At 35.8% G+C, this 15,352-nt stretch overlaps 2 protein-coding genes across 2 annotated transcripts; one reads left to right on the top strand and one right to left on the bottom strand.

Moving 5' to 3' along the window:
- Positions 1-328: 328 nt before the first annotated feature.
- Positions 329-3,923, bottom strand: ccdc96 (coiled-coil domain containing 96). The gene has a single exon (XM_039751431.1). The coding sequence runs from the start codon at positions 3,781-3,783 to the stop codon at positions 2,317-2,319; it is 1,467 nt and encodes a 488-aa protein (XP_039607365.1). The 5' UTR covers positions 3,784-3,923; the 3' UTR covers positions 329-2,316.
- A 68-nt stretch (positions 3,924-3,991) lies between these two features.
- tada2b (transcriptional adaptor 2B) lies at positions 3,992-14,083 on the top strand. The gene is made up of 2 exons (XM_039751429.1): positions 3,992-4,326; positions 12,508-14,083. Exons 1-2 carry the CDS (start codon positions 4,057-4,059, stop codon positions 13,591-13,593), a joined length of 1,356 nt encoding a protein of 451 aa, XP_039607363.1. The 5' UTR covers positions 3,992-4,056; the 3' UTR covers positions 13,594-14,083.
- Positions 14,084-15,352: the final 1,269 nt, after the last annotated feature.

The raw sequence follows: 15,352 nt of genomic DNA, 5'->3' as shown, positions 1-15,352 counted from the left end.
TAGCTACCAAACAATCGGTTGCCGCACTAATAAGCTTGGCCTAGGGAACAAAATAACAGAGCACGGGCACTGAATGAAAGACTGTCAAACGTTACAAAACCAGCTCAAAGGACATAATAAATAAAAAGTGACCGTGCTCCATTATTAGTATAATACTGAGTAGTCATAACTTTAGAGGTTTGATTGGTTAATGTCTCGGACAACTGCATGTACCATTCAAATGCTAATTCTCCTTTTGAGATGTCTAAATGACAAATACTCTGTTCATGAGGTAAATAAAAATATAGCACAATGAAATGATTGTTACACATGGAATAAAAACTTTATTTTCTATAAGTGATTAAAATGGGAAAATAATAAATAGTAGCCTTCATTATAAGAAAATACGTTATACACAGTTCGTCACATATCATAATTCAAAACAACCTCCATGACTGCTGGTTTTCAAGTGAAATTGTTGTAAACAGCATTCTTTTATAAATATCAGTGTTTCATAATTTTCTGCTTACTCTGCTGAATCAGAAATGAGTATCACATGTGTTCAAATTTTCATAACATTGCAGGGATCTGCATTAATCAGCAGAATAATTTAAAGTCAGCACAGCAATAGATAAAAGACTAATTCTTTGTCCTAAAAGAATTAAAATCACCTAATCAGAAAAAAAAAAAAAAAATCAATTAATGAAAATTAAAAAAATCTAATTGAACTTAGTCAGTTTGTGTTGTTTGTTTTTGTTATTCTTGATTTTAAGCTTTAATTCTGTAGTACTTGAAGAAATTATGACATGTCACTGTCATAGCAGAATTGATACAGGGAAAACCTGTGTTTTCTCAAAACTGTACTTTACCCTAATTGTACCATCCTTGCAGTAGTGGCACACCTACAGAAATTCTGTCATACACTACACTGAATGTATATTTTCTGTCTTTCTGCTATTCTCCTTTTTTGTACCTTGAATGTAAAGTCCTTCTGAGAACATTACACATACATGATTCTGTTTAACCAGTCGTCCATCCATTTTTTGACCTTTGATTTTCAAACATTGTAGACAGCCACACAAACCAGAAAATAACAGAAAGCCTTGACATAGGTGGAATGGTAGTTGACTTTCAGGTTACACACAGACATCACATGACACCTAACAAAGGGCCAATACAGAGATGAGCTAACAGATTTGGTCTTTGGAAGGAAATGGGAGTTCCTAGAAAGAAGCCACATAAAAAAGCAGCTTTGCTTCAACTTTCATATTATAAACTCTTGAAAAAAACAAGTTACTTACACAAAAATATATTCAATTTAGATAAAAAAATAGGTCAAATCTGACATATTTTAAATGTGACCTCTTTGAATTTAGGTAAGAAAATTCAATAACTAAATTTAATACTGCTACCTGAAGGAATATATTACTGGGACAGCATTTTTAACATCTTTTAACAATGAATACTAGTCTGAAGTGTCATTTGCAGTGGAAAATATACTACAAAGTTAACACTGGATAAAGTAATTAATATAGAAATGGCCGGAGTATGTATTTTTTTCTATATCTTTTTTAAAAAATGCCTTAGCATAAAAAAATTAAATGACATTGTGGAAACAAAATTTTTGGAACTTTGGAAAACCTTTGAATTACTGATAGAACTGCATAATACAGCACAAATTTTCATGTTGTATCTATCCATCTATGGGGCGAAAAAGAAAAAAAAATAAAGAGGATAATGTCTCTTCAATTCACTGGTATATAAATGAACCAAGATTCTTGCATATCTTCTTTTAACACCGAGCTTGCCAATAGGTCCCATCTGCAAATAGGCTCATAATTTGGATGGATGGATGAGTGGTACTAACATAATACTTCAAATGATTGTAAAAAAAGCATTATCTGATCATTAACATACATGATCATTGTCACTAACACACAGACAATCTAAGGTACACAAATGTGACCTACTGTTTGTAACTTCAGGGTTAAAGATTAAGACAGGACTGACATTATTTTGTAGTTAACATTTACAACATAGAACATTTATAGACAAGAGTAACACATGTAAAGATTTTTATACAGTACACATGATCCTACCTTGAACGTAATTGTGCTTTAATCACAAGCAGCAAGAAAATGGGTTGCCACCAATCCATTTTGTGTTAACCTTATTTTGATTTTTTTTTTTTTTTAAAGTTCACTGTTTAAAGAATATAATCAGGAATACTCCTCCTCCTTCTACTACTAATAATAATAATTATACAAACATATTCAAGGCACCCTAAACCAACATACCATTTTTTCAGACTCCCAAGTCTTAAACCAGTAGTTATCTCTACTGTTCTACAGTTTGAGCTTGTCCAATTTTTTTCTTGACACCTCCACATTTCAGTTTGAACTCAGCATAGTTGACCTTTAGTGCCTTGAGCTTCTGGCTAAGCACCTCAGTGTCATCCACTTTGTTTTCAAAGTCTCTGAGCAGCAATTCATTTTCAAGCAGATCACACTTTTGGGCAAGTTTAACATTTTCCATACGTAAGTTATCTCGTATTTGTTTGCTCCTGCTAAGAATCGCTTGTTTTTGTCCAACAAACTCCTCCAAATCCATAAGTTGTCCTTTCTTTTCAGTGTTCTCTATTTGCATGAACTGAAGTTTCTCTTTTACATGTGTAAGAACCTGGACGGTGTTTGTGATTTTTTTGTGGGACTTAAGCAGCTCTTCATTGCGCTCCTCTATTTTTTCATTGTAGGTCTGGCTTTCAATTTTTAGTTGTTCAAAATCAATGAAATTCAAGCCTTCCTCTAATTCTTCCTTGGCTTTTAGGGTAGACTCAAGTTTTTTGTTCTTGTTTTTTAGCTTAATGTTTTCTAGCCGCATATGGATGAGCTCAGTCTCCTTGCGTTGCTCATTTGCTTGGATCTGCTCTGCCTCCTTCAGGGCTGCAGCTTTACCAAACTTACCGCTAAATGCTGCTACAAGAACCTCCTTTTCCATATCCAGAAGTTCTTTCCAGTCACCGTCCACCTCATTAATTTTCTCTTGCTGCTTTATTTTTAGGTCCTCTATCTGCAGATGGAAGATCTCGGAGTCCTTTTGGTGCTGACTTTTTAGGTTCTGGATGGTGTCTATGTACCTTTGATAAACCTGTTCCTGATCTGATGATGATCTCTCTTTTTCATGATGTAAATCCTCCCTGGTGCTATTATTGAGGTGTTTTGCCAACTTTTGCTGCAATGAAATATTGTGCCGAGAGATTTTCTCCTTTTCTTCCACTAGGTTTTGATATTTTTCCAACAGTTCGTTACGTTCTTTGGCCTCCAGTTCCTCTGTTATTTGTTTGCTCTCTGCTTCATTCATAGGGCTATGTACCCTCTCAGGAGTACCTGGAACTGAAATTGGGGAATCCTCTTTCATTTGTAACACAGGAATCTCTTTCTCAGAGAGGGGCTCGCCGATTCGAGTATGGGTCTCAGCTGTATCATCCACTTCCAAACTTTCATTTGTCAGAGAGGTAAGTTGCTGCTTCTCTCCTGCATAAATCATTTCCTGAGTTTCTCCTCGACTTGATTCCTCGTTAATTTCTGTCGACTCTTGCTCAGTGCTGTCATTTGTGGATATGGTTTCTTTCCTCTCCGTGGTACCCTTCTGGTCACCAACATCAGCATGGTCCTCATCGGGACCTACATGCTCCTCTACTAAATAGACAGGATTTTCTGAGTTCTCTTCCTTGCCCTGACGTTCGAGTGCATTGTCTTCTTGTGTCTCATCTTGAATTGTTTCAAGTTTGTGTGGCTCAGACATTCCAGCTATTTGCAGCTATTGCCTCTCTTCTAAAAAGTCAATGCACTTTTAAAAAGTTCCCTAGCGTTCGGCACTGCTTGCACCCGAATTCCTGTTTAATTCTGTCTCCGCGGTAACGAAGGCGTAGCCTGCACACAACGTCGGCAGACGCGCGCCTCCCCGTTAACAAGGCGTGCGTGCAGGGGGCGGGGCGGACTAAATACGCATGTCTTTACACTGCGTCCTGCCGGAGCTCCAGTTTACTGCTTCGACAAAGAAGCAGAAGCCGTCAATATGGCTGACCTGGGAAAGAAATACTGTGTGTACTGCCTAGCAGATGTAACCAATTTGCGCCTTCGATGCACGGAATGTCAGGACATTGAGCTATGCCCGGAGTGCTTTTCCGCCGGCGCAGAAATCGGGGGGCATCGGCGGGGGCACGGCTATCAGCTGGTGGACGGAGGGCGCTTCACCCTTTGGGGTCCCGAAGCGGAGGGAGGCTGGACTAGCAGGGAAGAGCAGTTGCTACTCGATGCAATCGAGCAGTACGGCTTTGGAAACTGGGTAAATGAAAAAAACATTTATTATACCCCTCATCATCCATGTTATTATTGTTATTATTACCTTTTCATGTGAATATCTGGAAGCCTGCGGTTTGTGATTGCATGTTTTCTGCAGATAATTTAAGCAGTGGGCTGTTGAGCTCTTAGTGATGCTCCACGAAACTTCGCCTGGAGTGACCCAGACATTCAACGTTCAAGTTATTTACAGGTTGTCTGCACCAATCGTTTTGAAGCCGCAGAGACTAGCGTCTGATGTACTTGAACTTTGTAAATATGTTCTTAACACCGTGGCACAGTCTCAGTTTTACACACGTTCAGTAACTTGTTTGTGTGTTGCACATCTACCCTCAACTCATTGGTTGTTTATCAGTGCAGTATATACACGCAGTTCTCTGCAGATATTTGCGAATCAAGATATCACCGTTCTTTTTAAAAATACATAAAAAATATTACCAAAAAATGCATGTTAAAACCTTGGCTGTCTGACCTACTTGAGGCCTACACGCTAAATCCATTTCCAATGCATTCAATTCGTATTGGTTTTTATCGGCGCATGGATGGAGTCCCAGTAACATACTGCACACCAGAGCCTATGGAGGAAAAGGATGCAAATACCATTACCTATAACTGTAGTCAGAATGCTGCTTGCGTGATTTTTATTTTGTGAATCTGTTTCTTTCCAGGTATTATTTTGGACATTGTCGTTGCAATTTAAATTAGTTATAACATTTCAACCAGTAAAAGTAGCACATTTTAAGATTATGTATTTGGTGGCATCAAGGAAATAAGCATCGATGGGCCAAAAGCAGTTTTTTAATTTTTCTTTTCTTTGCAACACAGACAAACTTTACTGAGACAGTGTCCTCCTTGTCTCCTACAGTTTTCCAGAATTATTAAGGCTCTACCCTCAAAAAATTCCCAAGGGTTCCATTCCTTCATTTTTTTTATAAATTAAAACTTGACACAGTATGAAGGCATGCCCAGTTTTCCTCTACAGTTCCCAAAATATTCTTTCCCTTGGACTTAAACTAAATCAAGTAAAATTTTATTTGCCGCATACAATTATACACAGAGTACAATTATGTAGTGAAATGCCTAGTTGTTACACTCCCAATACTGTACATTAGAAGGATATGAAATACAATAAACATCAATATGAACAATGGCAGCAAAAATAAATAATTTAATATAAGAGTATAATCAATGGGGCATTCTGTAGCTCTAGGCACTGTCCTCTTCATTTAGTTTGCAGATGGACTGTGGAAAGAAGTCCCTCCTCACCCTTTCTGGACTGGTCTTCAAGCAGCAGTAGCATTTCCCTGACCTCTGCATGCAGAAGAGGCCATTTTTGGCATGATTTGTATCACTAATACAGTAATTTTATTTACCCTGGTACTACATCGCTTAGTATAGACATCCTGGAAGTTGGAGAGTGCACACTCGGTGATGTATTTCCCTGACCACACCACTCTGTGCAGAGCCTTGTGGTCCAACTATCTGCTGTTTCCAAATTTCGTTGTGGCTATGTAGAAGTTCTTTAGCAATGAGCACCTACATTTTTGAAAGTAATGAACCATTAAATTTTACAAATTGAACATTAAATTGAATTCATAGAGGAGGAACCTTTTCAGATAATCAAATATGTCTCCCCCAGAGTTTACGACAGCTGCTTGGACTGTCTGGCATCGTATCACTGTTATTTATGAATTCAGCTGGTGGAAGAGTCATTTTAATTAGGATTATTTTTACACTTTAGCACAGAATTTTTGGTAGTCTAAAAATTGTCAGAGGTGTCTGTAAAAATGTAGTATAGGATTTTCTGTTGGTAATCAGTGTGTTTTTTCGTGCTGGTCCCAAGCCTGGATAAATGGGGAGGGTTACGTCAGGAAGGGTATCCGGTGTAAAATTTTGCCAAATCAATATGCGGGCAGCAATTTTTTAGATGATCCACTGTGGCAAACCCTAACGGGATCAGCCGGAAGAAGAAGAATTATAATATTTTATGTGCAGGGGATGACACAGTGATGCAGTGGTTAGTATTGCTGCTTCTGGTTGTTGTCTTCTTGGACTCTCCTTGTGTCTGTTTGGAGATTTTTCTCATGGTTTCCCTGTTTTCCCTTCCACATTCCGATTACGCACACATAACTAAAAACCTAACTTGATTTGACACCTCCAAAAGACTGGTGCCAATGGGAATGGTGTACTGGTCCCAATTTCCACCTTTTCTTGCTTTCTTTTCACCTTACTTTCTTTTCTCATTATATCTTGTCAGCTATAATGTTCTCAATTCAGTTCATGATGTTGGCAGAACCTATCTTGTCCGCATCAGATGCAAGGCATGTAGATGGTGCACTAGGCCATATCAGCAGCCAAACACCAACATATTACAGTCAATAGATAACTTAACATTCACATTTCTGTATTTTGGACATTAATTTATTCTCAAACCTCCAAAATCTGCTTTAGATTATTTTGACAGCATCATGTATCAGAGACAGACCAAAGACAGGATGCCAGTCCATTGTACGGCAGGGCACATAACTAACCTTTTGGACCTACTTATTTATAAATCATTTACTTATAAATTATACATTTTTTTCAAATATATATTTTACATATGTACCTTTTCAAGTGTTTTCTGAAAATCAGAATAATATATATATATATATTATACACATACCCACCCCCGTAATTCTATTCTTTTGTTGCATTTGCATAGATTCCTAGCATATTAGTAAAACACAATCTCCACCATCCAGACCCTATTTATTAATGCAGCTGTTCCTGACATTTGACAATTTATCTTTTACATAATAATTGCTTTCATTAATATAAGATTACAGATTAAAATTTAACAAGTTGATCTTAAGTAATCATTTATTGTTTATAAAATTATATTATGTTACTGTTTTATTATTATTCATGTATCTTTTTCAAGTTCAGTTTTCAAAATTTGTCCCCTAAAAAGACTGAGTTGAATAATAAAAGTTTATTGTATCAATTATAATTCAGTTTGGTTGTAAAACATCTAATAAAACTGGAATTCATTTAATCTAGGACATATGCAAGAGCACAAAAACAAAACGTCAGAAAAGAACCAAAAAAAAAAAGTATGTGTTTGGCCTGGTGTTTTTTGAAATTCAGCTTCGACAAAAAATCATTTTGGTGCATCATTAGTTAAGGATTAATATATTTTCTTACTAACTTTCTTCAGCACATGAGGATACATTTTATCTGTTTCTGGCAATTTTTTCCTGTCCTCTCAAACTAGTAGAACTTCTATGCTTATGCTGTGGTTGCAGTTTCCATATCACTAAGTAAGTCTTTAATGGACTCGGTAGCTGCTGGGAAATCAACTTTTTCAAATGTGAAAAATGTGAATTTACAGCATTTTCAATTTCATTATCTGTGTATAATACCGTTTCTAATACAGTTCACCTTGTCTTTGACCATTCTTTCACTTCTAAAAAACTGAAAGATCAATTTTAGTTAGCTTTTGAATTTTCCCCATTACTTTTCTCCATTTCCCTTTTAACTTTATTATCGTTTTCTAACCATACCTGGAAAGTGCTCATTAACAAAATGTTTAGCACTGGAATTAGTTGTTATGTTTGAATTTAACATGTGTTTCTATTTTTACATGATTTTTTTATCCACCTCAAAACCTTTTTTTTTTTTTTTTGTGCAATAAAGTGTTTAAATTTATCACATTGTTTATTTAAACAGGATAAAGTACCTTATAATACTGCATATTCTCTAGACTACTAACAGTAGTAAGGTAATTTGCTTTGTTTAAATAAAAACTTTTTTAAATCAAACTTAATTTAAACAGTTTGTTTAAATTGAAAAAATGATTGCAACAGTACCTAACATCAGTGGTATACTCGACTACTGTCTATATTTTTTGGTGGTTCAAAAAAAAACTGTGAATGTTGTCAAAAGGAGAATTGCCAGAAGCCAATAACCAAACGACATACTGCCACCCAAACCAAAACCTTAACACTAAACCAATAACAAAGTTGAAAAGAGGAATTGCTAGAAATCGATAACCAAAAGAAGTTTATTACTGGAGATACATACACACACACACACCAAAGTCAGGTTTATAAAGTGCAACATCAGTAATGTGTCCTGTTCAGACAAAATAACAACTAAATGTCATAGTTTACAAGAACAAAAATGTTGACGTAGCAAAAACAAAATATAATGATAAAATTCTGTTTAGTTCTAGACCAATTTTTAATCTAAGGCACATAGTTAATAAAATTTCCTGATGTTCATAGCCTTCAAAAAGTCTCAATAGGGCAGCATAATATCAATAGCTGCGATTAATTCTAAACTCTTAAAGTTTGTACGCGATCCTATAAAGGAAGTTATTATACTGTTATACTATTTACAACATGAATTAAGTCCTTTTCTGTGCAATACACAATATGAAACTTTTCATATGGTTATTTTTGTTCAGGAATGATAAAAAAAAGTACATTTTCTCTTAGACATTAAAATAAATGGCAAATTTGAAACCTGTTTAAAAATATTAAGAATATTCAGGTCTGTATTTGATTTTTGTAGTATAAAGTCTAATGGTGGCCACTTAGAGGGAGTCCAAGAAATTTATGGCCAGTAAAGATATATTAATTGTATTAAGCTTAGTTGCATTAGCTGGACTTTTTAAGGGCTGGTTCCAGTCATCTTTCACAGGTCAGGCTTTATGCAAGTGTGAAATTTTGATTGAAATTTATCACTAGGCACTAAGCATATGAACAGATTCAGCAGGTTAAAGAGGGACACGCATAGTTGGCTATAAAACAGCAAGAAATTCCTCAGTTTGCAGTGCAGGTTTGTTTTGCAACACCTGTGTAGCCATGTGCTCCTAAAAGCTCATGGGAGTAAGCATTGAGATAATTTCCCCCTCACTTTCCAAACATTTTTTTTTAGGTTAGCATCATTGCCAATACAGAGTAAAAATACAAGTACTTTTATTTGAAAGAATATAAAGAATATACGAGGATGGGGACACCATCAAGACCATTCTGACCAGTTGCATCACTGTCTGGTTTGGGAACTGCAATGTCTCTAACTGTAAGGCCCAACAACAGATAGTGCACATAGCAGAAAAGATCATTGAGATCTCTCTGCCCTCTATTATGTTTCTAATGTGTTGCACCCGCAAAGCCTATAGCATTGTGAGGGATCATTCCCACCCCTCCCATAATCTCTTTGTTCCACTTCCATCTGTCAGAAGGTTCTTCAGCATCTGAACTAGTTCTACCATGTGCTGCAATTGCTTATAGCTGTGGCCTGTCTGGACAGTGAACTCTTCACTCCCCTCCTGGCCTCAGATCCACTCCCAATATCTTATTTATATGCAGTACATATACTTGTTACTATTGTTGTTTTTTTAATTATTAGTTGTTGTTATTTATTAATTTATTTATGTCTAATTTAAATTATTGGTGTCTATCTGTTTGTCAATAAAGTTTTGTTTCCTGTCTTGCACTTCTCCTGTGTTTATGTATATGTTGCACTGCAGTCCTGGGTAAAGGTTTTTCGTGCCACTGTATGTTGTAATACTGTGAATGGATGATATAACAATAAAGCCACTTGATAGAAGTTAGTTAGATAGTTCTAATTAATAAGCTATAGTGAATGAAACCTAAATTTTTTGATTAAGAACGAATGCACATTATTTTAATGTAGTTTATTGAAATTAATAATAATTGTTACGTATATTTAATTAAGAAACAATAGGTACAAATTATTTGAACAAAATGGAATTTCCATTAAGAATAATTGTAATTCTTGCAGCCTAATTGTTATTATTGGCAGCTTAAAAAAGTATCTGACTTATTTAAGCTACTATCACAGTACATAATTTCTTCTTTTATCTGTAACTCTGTACTAAAATGCCCTCACTGACCACACTGGTTATTGGTTCTAACAGTAGCTTTTGTGCTAAATTAGCCAAGAAAGGGAGTTGAATTATATTGCTTGTCTAGTAATGTATGTAGGACACTGTTTCATCTTGAGATATTGCGCTGAGATAGGTATGTTTGAACTTTAAATTCAAGTTTATTGTTGTGTACATGATAGCATTTACCCATAGTAGAATTTCCCCTTGCTTAACTCTTCAGAATAATGACAGTAATGTAATACCAACAATAGAGTCATGCATGAACATTTCTGTTAAATATGTTTTTTGTACTATCAATATTTATACTGATTTTTGCTTGCTGTGAATCTATAATGTATGAAATGTTTAAGATTCATACATTGCTTCCTAATGAGAGGTAACACTGGGAAATACAGCCTTTCACGGAAACAGGAATCTGGGCACACAAGAAGTAATATTATGAAAGATAAAGTGTTATTTTATCCTAATGTCAGAATCGGTTAGATTTACCTTGACAAAAAGGACACACAATTGCACATACATAAGTAGTCTTGAACATGCAAGGACATTGAGAGCAGGTCCCTTCTCCAAGGAGATTATTATTTAAACTGAGATACCATGAAACATTACATGATTTACAGGTGAAACATCTAAATATACTTAAAGGTTGCATTGTGGTAGTCTTAAGTATTTCCTTATCATTATTTATTACTAATGGCAAATCAAGCTAACTACTTCAATTTGCAAATAGATTTAATTTAGAAGTGGCAGGACTGTGATGGTTAAATTCCTAGCTGTAACATTTATCTAGAAATGTTTCATCACATAAGTTACATTTTGTGGTGTTGATTGTACTGTAGTTTTATTTTCATTTGTAAAACTTCCAGAAAGCAGCTATAACTTTGTTTGAAGATACAATGTCTCGCAAGTGCAACTGGCAAAGAACTAAAAGCAGTGCAAGCAAAATTAATATGGGGTTTAGAAGCATCAAGGTGTGACTTGTGCAGTATTTAGGAAAGCAGCAAATTAGTACATACTTGCTGTGTGCTCTGTGCAAAATGTAAGATCTCTTATAAATTGAAAAATACTGTCAATCATTTCGCAATGGGAATTGGCATAGTGACATTTTGTGATTAGGAATATTAAATTATCCATATTTTTATATTAAATGCTTTTATTTGTTTTGTTAATGGCATAAGTATGCCATGGTCACTTCGTCATTCGTGGCATCTCCATGTATAGTTTGGCTAAAGCTTCTTGAATCTGTTTGTGTCTCATAGCACAAGTCCATCCTTAAGCAAATGACACAAAGTAGAGGCTACAGTAACAGAAAGCAGAATGGAGAGATTTGAAGCTTTTGAGTTTTAGGGGTGTATAAAATAAATTTGTGTATATTGTAATTTCAAATGTATACATGACAGCTGAAGTTGAAATAAACGTTGTACCTAGAATAACCGTGCATGAACACAAACATCAAGTACATAATGTAATCTGACCGGTATGTAAACACCATGTGTTTAATGAGGATTGTGTTGCATAGCTGGTATCTTTGTTTCTCCAGATAGTTTTTCAGGTACTACATTCACTTCTTGTCTTTCATTTGAGAAGAAGATTCGAATCATTCTCTTATTCTTATATGTAATTCTTAAAATTTTGCAAATTGTGCCATTTTAGTATTGTCCCTGTTTATATATTCTGCCACCTGATGTTTGAGTTCAGTACTCATTTGGTACTCATAAAAAGCCATAAGACAGAGCTGATATGGTGTATGAGGACTTAACAGATATCAGACTGACGTGAGTACCAATACGTAGTATAGACACATCCCTATTTTTCACTGCTGCATGCATAGTCAAAAAAATAGAACAGAACTGGAGCCTACATGTTAGAGTTCACCACTGCTTCTTCTGGTAGTAAAACCTTCCATTTCGTAACATGGGTGTGAGATGAAATCGCCCCCAGACACATACTGGAGAGCCTTTTTTGGTTAAATAGCATGTCTGTTGCCTGCCAGTCAGCAGGAAGCAGTTGCTAGTACCTATTTCCAAAATGTTTAAATGTCTTATAACAAACCAAAGCTGATTGTTTAAATTTGTGTAGATTTACTTTCACATCACGCTGAACATTATACAAAAAAAAGTCAAACATTGGGGAAGAGGCTGAAAACTGTACTCTTGTACAATCATTCATATGTTGGTATAACTTCATGTACATTATCTAAATTAATTGCAATGAGTATAGTATGTAGTTCTCTATATATTCATTATATATTAATGTTTCATTTTTTAGGAGGACATGGCTGCTCATGTTGGACCCTCCCGTACGCCCCAGGAAGTGATGGACCACTACGTTAATATGTACATACATGGCAACTTAGGCAAAGCCTGTATTCCAGACAGTATACCAAATCGGGTTACAGACCACACATGTCCTAGTGGAGGACCCCTCTCTCCAAGTCTGACAACCCCACTACCACCATTAGATATTTCAGTTGCTGAACAGCAGCAGTTGGGCTATATGCCATTACGTGATGACTATGAGATTGAGTATGACCAAGATGCTGAGACCCTCATCAGTGGACTTTCTGTGAATTACGACGATGACGATGTAGAGATTGAAATGAAACGTGCCCACGTGGATATGTATGTGCGTAAACTAAAAGAAAGACAGCGTCGGAAGACGATTGCTCGGGACTACAACCTAGTGCCAGCATTCCTTGGCAAAGATAAAAAAGAAAAGGAAAAAGAAAAAGACAAGGCAGTTACTGGGAATGCGACCCCTGCAGCCACAGCAGCAACTTCAGCAACTGTCAAAAGAAAAATTACCAAGGAGGAGAAGGAGCAGCGACTCAAGCTGCGACCTCTGTGTCAGTTTATGGCCTTTCGGGAACTTGAAGAATTTTTTGAAAACATGCACAAGGAACGCCTTCTGCGAGCAAAGATTCGTGAGCTGCAGAGGTATCGACGCAATGGCATTACTAAGCTTGATGAGTCTGTGGAGTTTGAAGCAGCTCGTCATAAAAGAGAGAAGCGTAAAGAGAATAAGAGCGTGAACCAGTCCAAGAGAGGTGGCAATACAGGTGGTGGAGGGAGCAGTGGCATAAAAGAAGACGGAAAAGACAGTGAGTTTGCTGCCATTGAGCATCTTTCAGGGTTTGAGCTGTTATCTGAGCGGGAAAAAGTGCTCTGTAACTCTCTCAATCTCAGTCCAACTAGTTACCTGACTGTGAAAACGATAATAATAAAAGACCACTTGCAGAAACGTCAAGGAATCCCATCTAAAAGCCGTCTCCCAAGTTACCTGGACAAAGTCATTAAAAAAAGGATTTTGAACTTTTTGACAGAGAGTGGCTGGATATCTAGGGATGCATCCTGATATTTTTTTCTTTCAAGCAAAGACCTTGTGTATTTTGTTCTGCCAATTCCACAAATTCCATAACTGAGCGGATTATTTTTTAAGCTGTTGTTTACTGAAAATGGACTTTCTGGATTTGCAGCTCTCCTTTTTTCCATATAGGAATCAAAAGTAAGGTGGAGAAATGTTCCTTGTACTCTGTTTTCTGTGATAGTTCAGAAATTCAAAAAGGAACATAACTGTTTCCTATGGGCAGCTATAAGATATTTTGTAAGGTGCCAACTTACAGTTATGAAACTTGCATGGCAAAAGATAAAAAGTTTGTTTTTTTTATGTTTGCCAACATTTGGTTGTTGCATGATAACTGAAGCATTTTAAAATAAGAAAAAAATATTAATTAAGGGGACAAAAAAATCAGCTTCAGGCTTCACTTGTGATCCATTTGTAGTGAAATATTACAAAAATAATTTAACTTGGCTAGGAAATTATGTTGTACACAATTTTTTAGGGTTTATTTTATTTTTTGTACCACTTTAATGCCTGTATCAGGTTTATATTCTTCCTCGGCTGACTAGAGGTGGTATGCATGTGGGAGCAGATCATAATTTGAATTAACTGTCTTTGATATTTATGTGATTTGGCCAATTGTGTCAGTACCACTAATGTTCGCGACTATGCATGTCAGTTCTGATTACCGTTTGTGAATGTACCTTGTGAAAATTGATGTAACAACAGTCCTTGCCGTGCTGTTCTTTTGTTGAGTTTTGTCTGGAAATGACTAATTTAATACTTTTATATACTATTGCAAAGTGGTGAAGCACATAACACAGTTTTCTCAGATACTTAATGTAAGCGTGGTGTATACATGTGCTAACTAAGTGTCTTACATTCTAACCTCATGCAAGCGAATATTACGTATAAAATAGCACATTTCTAAATTCTCTCATTTTTGCATTGCCTTTCTTCTTGATTCTTCTTTTAGAACAGAATATCTTTAAAATGTTTGGCATTGAAGGCACTTTGAAGTTTACGGTAGTGTGTCATCTAAAATACTTAAAGGGGTAATGCAAAATTAATATTTGTCATTGTTATTTATTCAAGGTACTTGGTGTATTTTGTCCAGGGTTACAGCTACCAAATTGTGAAAAATCTGAGCCTGCATAGTACTGTTTCAGGGTTAAATTTATGTATTTATTCATTCATACAAATGTCATTTTAATTAAAGATGAAATTGACCTTACTTGTTGAGTAAGTGACTAACCTACGTGCTTCTGCTTATTTGAGCTACATTCATTTATGACATTTTAAGATAGTGTCTTTGAGCGTTTATGTTCCATGCACTGAGCCTGAGACGTGTAATTAACACGGTTGGTAAAGAATGATGTTTTCAGACTCATGAAGACATTTTAGTATATATTCATTTCAGTCCAGTTGAACTGCTAATACAGTACATCTCCTATGGATATACAATAATTAGCATTTTTGTATTTGTGTATATGATACTGGAGAGAGGGTGAGATATGGACTGAATACGTACAAGGTAGCAATTGTCTGAAACAGTATTAGCAGAAGTTAGCAGTTAATGACCTGCCACTACAGAGCATATTTTAGTACACATTGAGCCTATTGCTTTTGAAATCGGGTGTGGCTTCCCAGCCCAGTACAGGAAAAGGCAGTTTCTAAAAATGGACAAAAGGTGGATTGTTTTTTTTTATTTCACTTTTGACACTTTAAGAGGCTCACTAGGATTATTCTAACTAATAAAGATAATGCAGAGGTG

Source organism: Polypterus senegalus, chromosome 4 (assembly GCF_016835505.1).
Source record: "Polypterus senegalus isolate Bchr_013 chromosome 4, ASM1683550v1, whole genome shotgun sequence".
NCBI lineage: Eukaryota > Metazoa > Chordata > Cladistia > Polypteriformes > Polypteridae > Polypterus > Polypterus senegalus.
Note: the sequence above shows the minus strand (reverse complement) of the source record. Positions and strands in the feature narration are given on the sequence as shown.

Coding starts and splice junctions, on each gene's coding strand:
- ccdc96 (XM_039751431.1), bottom strand. CDS start 3,783: ATGTCTGAGCCACACAAACTTGAAACAATTCAAGATGAGACACAAGAA.
- tada2b (XM_039751429.1), top strand. CDS start 4,057: ATGGCTGACCTGGGAAAGAAATACTGTGTGTACTGCCTAGCAGATGTA. Junction 4,327..12,507: donor AGTACGGCTTTGGAAACTGG/GTAAATGAAAAA, acceptor TTCATTTTTTAG/GAGGACATGGCTGCTCATGT.